This window comes from Malurus melanocephalus, unplaced genomic scaffold (assembly GCF_030028575.1).
Source record: "Malurus melanocephalus ecotype Western Australia unplaced genomic scaffold, MMel_1.1 scaffold_248, whole genome shotgun sequence".
In the NCBI taxonomy this organism is placed as follows: domain Eukaryota; kingdom Metazoa; phylum Chordata; class Aves; order Passeriformes; family Maluridae; genus Malurus; species Malurus melanocephalus.
The window spans coordinates 2,281-14,905 of NW_026623480.1; the positions used below are offsets into that span (position 1 = coordinate 2,281).

The 12,625-nt window shown below is 34.8% G+C and overlaps 1 protein-coding gene across 1 annotated transcript in view; it reads left to right on the plus strand.

Moving 5' to 3' along the window:
• Positions 1-1,068: 1,068 nt before the first annotated feature.
• The window catches only part of LOC130578966 (autophagy protein 5-like), a gene marked incomplete at its 5' end in the record, with an annotated part of 44,163 nt that continues 32,606 nt past the window's right edge, over positions 1,069-12,625 (plus strand). Inside the window, one exon of the mRNA XM_057375421.1 lies at positions 1,069-1,163. Coding sequence (XP_057231404.1) covers positions 1,069-1,163 — 95 coding nt within the window. The remainder of the gene's footprint in view (positions 1,164-12,625) is intronic.

Below are 12,625 nucleotides of genomic sequence, written 5' to 3' on the forward strand. Positions count from 1 at the left end.
TTTATATCCTACTTTTGGAAGCAGGAAGAACCTTTGTCCTGTGAATACATTTCTGAATTTTACCTTGCTTTAGTGGGACTGAATTCTGTAATGGATGTATTTTATAAGAGCCCAGCTTCTTGAGACTTGACTAAACATTGTGCCAAGGAGGGACAATTTTGCACTGTATTCCTTCTATGGAAACATCCACATTTGGTGTCTTGGAGAGTTGAGGTCTATAAGGAAATGGATCCCTTGCTCTTCCCCTTCTAAAACTGCCTTCTCCAGTAAGGCTAATAGCAGCTTTATTCATCTTAGCTTTTCATATTCCTTTCTGTCACTTCTGATATTAGTTATTTCCTTCATTTGAATGATTGATTTGCATGTATAAAGGTCTTTATTACTCTTGGACTTATGCTGTCCTTAAAACATTTTAAATGTAATAAACTGTTCAGTTCTTGTAATGTCTGAACAGCATGAAATTATGTGCAGACTGTTTTGCTAACCCTAGTTGCTTGGATAATAACAAATGTGTTTCAAGCATAAACTTTTATTTTCAGGTTGTTGTGAATCTGGTAGTAAATTTTCTGGCTATATCATGCATTGTTGCAGATTATTTTAAGATCTACGTATCCAAATATAAACCACTCAAAAAGTATTTCTCCTGCTTTAGTTTCTCTATACTTTACACCCATTGTTCTTCTATAGTTAAGAACAATTCGATGTTTTTAGCAGACTGTGAGACAGTATAGACCAGTAGGAGCAGGGAGTGGGGAAACTGGCACTGTTAGCTGAGGTAATGAAATCCATAATTTATAGCCCAATATTTCCTTAACAGTGGGAGATAAGATACGAGTTAAAGTTGCTTTCTCTTTCAGTCCAATAAATCACCACATCACTGTTTTCATAGGAGAATGTAGATGGCCTACTTTTGGCTTCAGGCTAAATAGGGAAGAGAAATGTGGGAAAAATAATTTGTACATGTTAAACTTCCTTAAGATAAGTTTGCATGTTGTTCCAGTTGTGTCTCATTTAGGCTGAAAAAATATTTGTTCTTGATGTTGACAAAGTCTAATTTTACCTTCACAGATAAATTTGAGCAGTTTTGGGCAATAAATCGAAAACTCATGGAGTATCCTCCAGAAGATAATGGATTTCGATACATCCCATTTAGAATTTATCAGGTAGGAGACAATAAAATAAAGCCACTTTTACCAAACTCTTCCACTGAGGTGTCATATATTTTAATCTGTTTTCAGAATTATATGTTTTCTTTTCTAGCAATATGGTAAAACTTTGCATGCCCATCTTTGCTGGACCCTTGAGTTGTAGGATTAGCAAACAAAATAGACTATATATATTCTAATAGGTGATTAACATTCATTGTATTATAAGTGTGTAATACTTGAGAACATGCTAAGGTTCGTGTACATGATGTTTGTCTGTTTGTTTTTTTTTTTTTTTAAATAATACAACAACCTAATTCTGTTATTTAAAATAACTATTAAATATGAGGAGGGCTTAGATCAAAATGACCTATGAAAGGTCTAAGTCAAGTATTTTAGGAGCAACAGTTTTTCTTCAACCACTGTATAGTCTTCTTTGTTGTTGGCATTTTAAGGTGGAAGTAATGGCATAGGTCTTGCATCTGGTTCTTACCTTTGTCTTCTAATTGGATACTTCACAATCCAAAACTAGCTTTGAATGTTTTTTTCTGTTTTAATGCACCACCACTTTATTTTTCTCAACTTTTTTTGAGATATATTCCTTGGAATATACTTACAACTTTTGACATCTCCCTAGCTTTTATAGCATTAAGGTCACAATGAAGTTTGGAACGTTATATGGTTAAAAAGCTTATACAAGCTACAAACTTGTGTAACCTCTCTGTAAATTAAACAGTTGTGCACTGTTGGAATGTTTTGATCTATTTATATTTAAGTTTTGCACCTATAGCTATGAAAAGAAAGTCCTTTATTCATAGTTATGAATATGCTGATGCTACTTTGTAACAGGTTATAATGACATAGAAACCTATGCAGTCTTTCAGTGGGACTGGAGTAGGTTTTAATGTAAGATGTAAGACATTTACTGTCATAATGAAACCCTAGATTGAGAACGGAAGTCAGTTATTGTCAGAGATCATAGCAGATGGCAAGGTTTGTATAAGAATCAAAAAGTGTGTATCAGGAAAAGCAGTACACACAGCATTTTGTTTGGTTGGTGACTAAGTTGTTTGCTTGTTCTCTGATAGGTGTGGGGTTTTTTAAAAGTCTTCATAGAAATCACGTAAATGGGTTTGCAAAAAAAAAGAAGGTTTTCTGAATAGGTTGCAGATCTTTAAGGTGTCAGGGAAGACTTCTATGATACTACATGATTTCAAGCTAGCAAAGCTTTTTAAAACTAAATGAATAAATCAGTAAAATCTATCACTTTAGCCAGTAGTACTTGTCTTGATTCCCATTGTCTCTTCAATTGGAAGCCCTTACTTGCTGTAGTTTAAACCCAAAATACCTAACTGAGAATTTAAGACCAAATACAAATAAAGATTATGCTGAGACAGCCTTTGAGAAGGTTGGTGTGTATTTTTTCAGTAATACTGCTCTTAGCATTTCTAAATATTTCCAGTGTTTTAAAAAAAGTGGATGCAGGTGTCTTTAGCTTTTTTGTTTGGTTTGTCAAAGTGTGTGCTGATTACTGCTCTGTGTATTCAAAGGAATTTTCAGAAAGCCTTAAGAAGGGTGTGATTGTAATTTAATTCCAAACAAGGAGTTGATTCCTGTAGTTTTAACATAATTTTGCAGCAGTTAGTGACAAATGTGCATATGCAAAAATAACTGATTATTAATTGTTCTTCAGATGTATTTAACTCCCACTTCAAATACATTTAATTTCCATTAATGCTGGCAAAAGTCAGCTTGGCATTCTAACTGGTTGCTTGTATATCCCTGTGTAAACACCTGATTTAACCCGAGTTTGTGTTGCAGTGGATATTTATTCCCTGTGTGTCTTCACACAGTGTTCTTGTAGATCCTTAGGGATACACAGGTGGATGGTAGGAAATGACAAGGCAGGAAATGAAGAACACCTTCAATGGGGAGAGTTTCTCCTTTGTATTTCTATAACTTCTATTACCCCAAATTATTAGAAGGAAATTCTGTGAAAGGAACTGTCTGCATTTTCTTTTGACTGGTACGAGGAGGATGAATTTGTTCTCCTTCAAAGAAATGTACTAGATTATGATATCAAGTAAGAAAAACTGGTTTTAGCAGCAATTAAATGTGAGTTAGCAAAATTGCTGCAGAAAAAATGCATTCAGTAAAGTGATCTGATACTTTTTTTTTTCACTGAAGAATTCATTATTTTTAAAACTCAAAAACTCTTTCGGTTGTAAAGTTTATCTATTAAAATGCATTTCTAAAGAGTCATATGAATCATACCTCCTGTGGTGACCAAATCTGATGGAGTGTGTGGGAGAAAGATGGCAAAAATATGAACGTCGTACTTGGGTAAGTCAGAACTAAACTAACCACAGGTAATTTTAAAAACTCTTGTCCAGCACCTCTTCCTTTAAGTATAGCAGCCAAGATTGGACCAAAATCCTGGTGTTTACAGTAGATGATGCAAAAAAAGGTTGAGAATCACTAAAGATCAACTTGTTTGCAATTTAAAAAGTTAGCTAAGGTATCTGGGAGATTTTATTGCCAGCTGTTGTATTCTGTTAGCCATGTCATATGGAACATGAACTAGATAAACCTTTGATATGGGTGGAAACTGTTCTACCAGAAATGGTTTAAAAATAGTGATTATTTTTTTTCTAATACTTTTACTTTGATGTGTCAAAAAAGAAGTTCCCCACTTCATCACTTAAGAGGTGTAAGCTGCTTTGTCGTCAACAGACAGGTACACAAAACCTTTTTTTTGCCATTTTATCTGATAGTACTGTAGAATAGAGTACTTTTTGCACTTGTTCTTTAAAGATAAGAGAGAAAATAATAGTAATGTTTTGAGTATATTCTGAATTCAAGTGTTGCTTTTCATGTCTAGTACTAGAGCTAGTTTGGCTTTTGGAATTTCCCCCTGTGTTTATAACACCAGCTGATGTTTCACAGTCTAATTGAACACACAGGCTGATAGATGGCAGGAAGTTTTCATCAGTCTTTGGCTCCAGGCACTGTGACAGGGCATATTAGTCAGGAGAGCAGTCTCTACATGCTGAAGAGACTGCTGTGATGAACTGCTGCCTGCTGTGGGAGCACTCYGRGTCTCAGTTGTTGTGYACTTAGTTTTCACTCATCCTGCAATTTTGGGATTTTGCTCTCTTCCCATGTCACCCACATCATCCTACTTTTCCCAGGAGTCTGCTCTCTGAGTATATAGAATTTAAAGCTGTATATTGTATTTCATTCTTGACATAAAAATTACAAAAGTATGGGAAAGAAAAATAATGAAAATTTCATGACAAGTTCTCCTGAGTTTTTCTAGAGTCAGAATTTCTTGAGGCAGGCTGGTTGTTGTATGTTTGCCAGGCCAAAAAGGGATGATCTGGGATCGTTTGCTTGTTCCTTTTTTTAGTACTGGGAAGTACTATGGTGCTGGAATGAGCATTTCCTTTGCTTCTATTTTTTTGATTAGTTTATTAATTTTATTACTTAATTACATAATAGGTCTTAACTTTGAATAGGTTTTCTGATCATAAGTGCCTTAAGATGTTGTGATTAAGTTGTACAATCACAAATTTTTCGGATATTTATCTTCCTTAGTAAATTGAGTGAAATTGTCCATACTTAATAGTACATCAGCACTTTGCTTTTTATGTCAAAGCTGCAGTATTGAGATGTCTGAGTAGACATAAATGTTTGCCATGACCTGTCCTCTGAAAGTAGCAACATGGGAGTGGGAAATGAAATATTTTAAGACATTATTAATATCCGTCTCAATAAATGAATCAGAAGCTCAAGCATGGTCATTTCCAGGCAGTTGAAGACTGTTGTATTCATATTTCCAAATTAATTGGCAGAGTTCTGATAATCAATTGCAAAACCCATTACAAGTATGCAAATCAGCAGCATAATTTGTCCCATGTTATGACAACTATTAAAAAAATGATCAAAACAGATTGTTTGGAAAGATACTGGGTCTCCCTGTAAAGTTTTCAAGCAATAATTATATTTACCCTTTGATGCTAGTAGGTAATTAATTTTTTTTTTTTGTTATTATTATTGAAAAGTCTCCATTGCATTTCAAGTCTGAACTTGTCTGACTTGACAGTTTCTGGGTTCTGTTTTGCCACTTTAAAGTCATCTGACTTCCTGACCTCCCAAGTTCACTTATGGATTGATTTCAGGAGCTTTCTTTGGTAAGCTGAATCAATTGAGCTCTTTAAGCCTCTTGTCATGAGACTTGCTTATCAGTGCTGAAGTCAGTTTTTAGTCATCTTTTCAAATGCTGTCCGATATTTTGATAATCCACAAGATTAATATTGAGGTTAGGGAGACATAAAGGGCAAAAGTCAAGTTTATATTTATAGGATATTAAACCAAAAATGCTTCAAGCAGTGGTGGAATGCAGGTGAACTTAGCTGCTACTTGAAACCTCAGGTCTGAAAAATGGTATGAAAGAAATTGCAACGCAGTAACTCAGCAAGCAGAAGAACTGGAAAATGTTACGTGCTGCTGACCTGAAGAGGGCAACACAACACAGCAAGTTTCAGCATTTTGTTGAGAAGTGTAGAATGCTATTGAACAGATCTGTGTACAATGCCTTTTTTTTTTCATATTTATTAAAAATTATCTTTTCTTAAAGCACCTGCTGAAAATAGACTATTTGTTTCTTAAAAACTTCCTTTTACAAGGAAGAAGTTTGAGTGAATAGTAAAATCATGTGAAATGGCGATTTGTGTAGCAGAGCTGGGCTCAGCTGAATTTCTGTGAAGAGAAACAAATGGACTGTGATTTGTTCTAATAACTAATGGTTCAGTACTAAAGAAACCGTAGCACACTTCAACTATTTTTAAATTACTTCCAAATGAAAACTATACGAATGTGAAAGTTTAAAAGCTTTGTTAGGTAAATATTTTTCCTAATGCCTCATGATTGGGGAAAAAGTAAAAGAAACCCTTCTGTCAAGTATTGCATGGGGGCAACATGATCCTTAAACACTTGTTTTCTGAACTGGGTTGTTTTGTTCTGTGCTGAAAGTAATAGCAATTTGACTAGTTGTCACCTTGAGTTGAAGGTCGCTGTGGCCACAGTTGAGGTTCCATAATTGCGTAAGTTTTTCTTATGCATCTCAGTGCACAGTGAAACGAGCTGGCTCAAACCAGTGCTGTTACAGATGACTTTTTTAGCATATTTGTATTAAGGAATGCCCATGCAGCTCTCTTAAGAGACTTAAGGAACCGAGATGCAAGATCAGCCTTGCCTTTTAGAATCTTGGTACAGGATGGGAGTTTCAAAGAAAAATTCTGAGATTATAAATGATCTTTGCTGTCAAAATGTGAGTAAAGTTTCCATAAATATGCCCAAATAGTCTGTAAAACTGTCAATCTCTCTGTTTCAAAGCTATGTGAAAGTTACACAGTGCTCAGGGAAGGAGATGCAGTGGAGATGGAGCTGTAACACCTTGATTTGGGTTGATTCTCTGCTGTGGTTGAGCTGTGACCAAGCAGGATGGTTTTAATCTGGTTCAGGCCTGTCAGTTGGAGCTACAGTAACTCTTCTGAGTTGAATGTAGATGTAGCTTGTATGCAGTGAATGAAGTAGTTTTTCTTGTATACAAAATAGTTTGTTGAGGTTCTGGGTTATATTCCATCTGGTGTGAAATAATTTCGAGATATACTGGATTCTGCTTATTGAGGAAAGAATCAGTAGAGTTTTTTTTAAAATCCTTTTTTTCTTGCAATACTTAAGACACTTGTAACTCTCAGAAGAATCTTAAGTATATGAAAAACCAGTAGAATCCTACTAGTTAATAAATTAACTTTGTATAAACAGTTCTATGGATTTTTTTTTTTAAGTCAGAGTACATCTTAGTTACAATGAAATAATTTTTGAACACTTTTTGTGGGGAAAAAAGTCTATTCCCAATTTGAAAATACCTTAATCTTGCCTCTTTGATGCTCAACTGCAATTTGGTAGTTACTTTTTAAACTAGTTGATTTTTTTTTATAAAACTCTACATTTGTTGTCTTCTTTCAATTGTCTTATGATAATGGAATTGGGTGTAAATAAGTTTGGGTAAGTGTTCATGCTCCAAGTTTGAAATTAAGCCATGAGGTTTGAATTCTTGTGGCTCTTACTTCCCTAAACTGTTTCATTAAGGTGGTACCCTTATATATCATTGTATAGATATATACCCATTGTATATCATAAGGTGGTAGATTTATATATCATTGTAAATTTATTAGGAAAGTTAGTGTATGTATGCAGTTTGTTTTTTTTTTAAATGGCGCTTTTTACCTCAAGGGAAATCTTGAATCTTTATTCTTAAGGACATTGAGAAGCTGTGATGAACACAATTAATGAAGCAGTAATTCAGTTGAGCTGGGTCTGTGTATAGTTACTCATTGATCGTGTAATTTAAATGCATTGCTCTTCAGCATACAGCTGCCTCTCTCCTCTGATCATTTTACTGATCATTTTACTTTTCCATTTCGCTTGCTTTAGTCAACACAAACTGATTTGCCACTTTCACCACATACTTTGTAATGTGGTCAGGTTTTTATTTTGTGGCAAAAGGGACTTTGCCTACCTGAAGCTTACAATGTGCAACTGTATTCATCAGTTGATTGGCTTTTGTACTCTGATGTAATAGCAAAATTTAAAAAAAAAAAGTAGTTGGTGAACTGCTTTGTGCTCAGAAAAAGGGAAAAAGCTGATATGGAATATTTTCTTCAGTGAAATTAAAAATGTCATCCTCAAGGGGTATTTCTGTGGCTGTGCTGCAGAAACAATTCCTGTTGCTTAGGAATTAAACTAGAACTAAGCCTAGCCTACAATGCTGATACAAAACTCTGCATAGGTGAAAGCTACAGCCAGTACCTGTTTTGACTTATCAATATCAGTATGCTACCTTTACTTATTTTAAAATAAAATAGGCGAATAAAGCAGGTTAACTTCTGCACAAAGTTGAGGATTAGAAAGTATTCTGTTTTTTGGAAAGTGCCAAGACTTGTATTTGCACTTTCCAGAAGACTGGAAACAAATTCTCTATGGGTAAATGTAAATGGAACAAACCTATGAGGAAGGCGGATATGACACCGTACTGTAGAAATACAATATGAATTAGCAAACAAATTTTTGAAATTTTGCTGCCCTTGATTGTGGGAGTTCCTTCCAGTTAATCATGACTATAGGAAATTACAGAGAATTACTGGATTTAATGGTTTGAAGTAGCTTGAAAGTAGTTTATGAAGTATTGTATTCTTCACTGCTCTTAAGCAAGCAATGTAGTGTTTGCTTTTGTGGATATAAATCAATTTCTAAAGTTGTTTGCTTCATAGGTAGTCAGTACCCAATTGCTTAATTGTTAAATGAGGTGTAGGCCTGCATATGCACATAAACACTGCAGCTGTGAAAAGCACTATTGATTTGTTGTCCCTGACTCTTCAGATTTCATGATATTTTACCAGTTACAMATGCAAATTCTTTCCTGTGAAGGAAATGTAATACTTGAAGGCTGTATCTTYATTGTAGGTGTGTTTGTCTTCCCAGGGCTCAACAAAACTGCCTCTTGAAGCTGTTGTATTTGGTCTCTGCTATTTCTGGCTGTATTACGGTTGCCAATTATTTGGATTGCTGTCTGCTCCCTGTGTCTCAAGTGTTGACTTTCTTCTGCTACTAAGATCTGTCCAAGTCACCTGACATTCAATAATGCAAATTCAGTTGTTCAGAGGATACACAAGAAAATTTGATAGGTCATTTGAAAGACCAGGTAACAGTCAGAATATGGTTCAGCCATGCTTGCTAGGCATTTTGAGTGGTACTTCTGCAACTTTTTGCATGGAGTTGGAACTTCTGACAATACATACTTTTGTTAAAAATGACCCAGAAGGTATAACAGGGCCTTAGCAGTGGGACCTATGACAAGGAGAACTAAATTGTATCCTGGGCTGCTGTAGGATTAGACTTACCAGCAGCTTGGGAAATGATCCTTCCTGTCTATTGGACACTGCTGAGACCATGTCTGGAGTCCAGTTTTGGACTTTTCARTTGAAGAGAGACACGGAGCTGTGGGATGAGAGTGCGATAAAGGGCCACTGAGGTGATTGAGGAACTAGTGAATCTAAGGTGAGAGGAGAGAAAAGGCCATGGGAGCTKGGACTGTTCAGCCTAGAGAAGAAAAGATTTGGTGGTGGGGAGATCTCATCCGTGTGTATAAATATCTGCCTGAACATCAGAAAATACTTCGAATGCAAAGTCAATGTGGACAMCATGATGCATCATTTACAGTTACAGAAACTGAAGCAATGTCTTGTATTCTGAAGTGTCACAATATGCTCAGCCCACTAAATTTTTAATCAGTTTGTTAAGGGATGCTTTCTAACTAGACTTACCTTTTTCAGATAAGTAGAACACATGGTAGGACTTTAACTTTCAAATGTTTTACGTGGTTCGAAGTACTTTTGTTGCTGTTAAGTGAAGCTTTTTCTAAAAGATTGTGAGGAAGTATTCTCTGCCAGTTTAAATAATATGGGAAAGGGTGATATTTTAAATGGTTCTTTAATCTTTTAAAAGATGAGCAAGTAATTGCCCTCAACAATGTAAGGGAGAATTAACTGAAATAGTTGCCATATTTCTCTGTAGGTTTATAATAACGCTTAACTATTGTTAGTTGTGTACAAAGTTAGGATAGAACTGCAGTTGCTTCCATGAGTGTGCTCTGTTCAATGAAAGGCATCAAAGAAGACATGAGTTGTTGTCCATGAATGATTAGGAGAATAGTCCTTAACCATTCATGATCAAAAATGGTTCAATGTTATTGTCTAGACATAACTGTAATAAGCTCTACTACATAAAATTTTAACCTTATTCCAGATGTGTTTATAATTCTAGTTGTGGCTTTAATTTGACTACAGTCTTGGCTAAGATAGTAGATAATTTTGGCATTATTACTTGCATCAGTCCTTCACATAATATTTGCCACATGTTATGGGGGCCATTGTAAAGGTCTGTTAAAGCTTCCACCAAGAAAACACATCATATAATTCGTCTTGCTTTTAGAACAGTGATCATTAATGTTCAAAATGTAAAGGTTTTCCATCTTGTTCAATACTGTTAGAAGTGCTTTCAAGAATAACAAAATTTTCACTTTACTTGATGTTGCAATTCCTTGATATGTGTGATTGATATGATGATTACCCCCCCATATAAGAAGTTTTAAAGAGGTGTCTGAATAGATCTTTAGCATGACCATATTAAAGCATATGTGCATGTATTCATAGATTTATCTTCAGCTTCAATCTAGTGGTAAACTTCTGCACTACTAATTTAGGTGACTGGAGTTTGTGTAATTAAACATATAGAGTGTAGCCTGTTTGCTGAATCTTTTTCTGCTGTTGTTGTTTTAAGCATCTTAAAAATATTAGGGCGTATAAAGTTCCTGTCCATCATGATAAAGACCTTTATTTCAGGATGAAACCAAAGTGTACTTCTTGCAACATAACTGCAGAAGTTCTGCAGAAATTCTACAAACTCAAAAAAAGGTGAAAGGATGCATTTTTTTTCCATGGGTTAAACTGAGGTATGTGTTGTAACTTTTTTCCAGACAACTACTGAAAATGTCTAATTTATTGGAGAAATTTAAAATGTAGTATGGGAAAGCCAGATAATTTAACACATTTGTTGATTTTATTTATTTTTTTTTAACTAATCCTGCAACCCACAGCACATCCTGTCAGTGTCTCAATTTTTGTGGTAATTCTGGGTAGGTGTGTTGAGAATGTGTATTCTTCTTTTTGTCTTATGGGTTTTAGATACATGTTGGACATATAAAAGCCTTACTTGGTTCTTTTATTAAAAAAAATTAATTCTGTTTTATGGTGAATTATATCTTGTTCTCTGAGCAGTGATGTGATGCTGCAGGTAAGCAATTCAAAATTTTGAATACTAACAAAAGCAGTGCTAGCTTTATTCAAAGCACACAAATTCTTAACTAGAGCATCTACTTGATGGACTTAGCAGAGACTAAAGCAATATTAGAAATAGTCCTTTTTTTTGGTATGTTGTTCCAGTCCTAACATCTGAAAGAGTAAGTGAAAAACAAAAATTATCAAAGGCATAGCATAAAGCAGTGGGTTGTCTGGGAGAAGCCCTTTATTTCTTGGAAGATCTGAAGAAGAGGAGAGGAGCAATTAATACAGGATAAAGGCATATCATGTTGTSTATGTTTTATGCCTCTTGTAATAGAAGCTCAAAAAATACTAACAAAATTTGAAAGGTGACAGATTTCAAACAGATGAAACGAGATCATTTTTGTGTGTACATTAGCTTGTTGAGCTGAAAATCACCTTTATGAAAGAGATGGAAGTTTATTTTTTAAAGTTTTTTAAAAGAAAAGAAACAAAACAACAAAGCCCATCAATTCCCRCACAGAAGCATTGCTTGTGCCTTCTCCCCAATTAAGTACTCAGTGAGTCTGGTCTAATATTAAGCAAAAAGAAGTCACAGATACCCATCCTGAAATACCAGCAAAACCCCAGCATTTCAGCACCAGTGAAAGAGCAGTATTTCAGTATTTCAATACCTTGCAGTGTGGCAGCATCTTGCTTCTGAACAGGCATGGTGTTGTGATGGTTCTGTGACTACAGCAATTCATCAGCTTTTTAGTTAGTCACTTTTACATTGTGCATTGAGATTTTTAATTGAAAACATTTTTACAAAGCAGAAGACATCTAAAAATTACGAAATTATGACAAAATTACTTTTGAGCAAATATTTACATAATCAGGGACTAGTTAATTTTCCTGTTCTGTCTTTTTTTATATAAAATAACCTGCACATCATTATGCAAATTCTTATTACTTCTAAAGCTTCTTGGTTGAGTTTAAACAAAATGGTTCTATGAAATTAAGAGAGCTTTTTTTAGTGTAAAGTTGTTCATTATGAAATAGCACAGACTATGAATTTGACAAGTTACTGAAAATATAATGGAACATGTAGGGAAGACTCAGCTTTTATGGTTTTAGGTTTCCAGCTTATGCACATGTGGAAATTGTAAGAAGTTTTTGTTTTTATTTTGCAAGTTCAGTATGTATAGTAACTTTTATTTGAATACTGAGGAGCAACAGAATGTTTAGGCAGAAAATCTAAATCCCTTCCTCTTGATGAAAATACTGGTAACTGTGATTTTTCCAGATTAAAACCCAATGGTTCATGAGTTATGTTTTTAATTTTAAAAAGCATCCTGTATAAAATATCTGACTAATTAAATTGTGGATTTCATACAGTGTTTGATGTTCTGTTGATTCTGAAAAGGGCCAGGCAAGCTGACAATTTTTATTTTTTTTTGCCAGGATGGTAGGGAAGAATGAACTACAATTGTTAACACAGTGTGTAACTATATAGCTTGTCTCTCATCCTGTGAGGCTTTACACTGCCTTAAAGGGCCTCCTAAAACTTGCCCTCACCTGTAACTCTTCCCATTG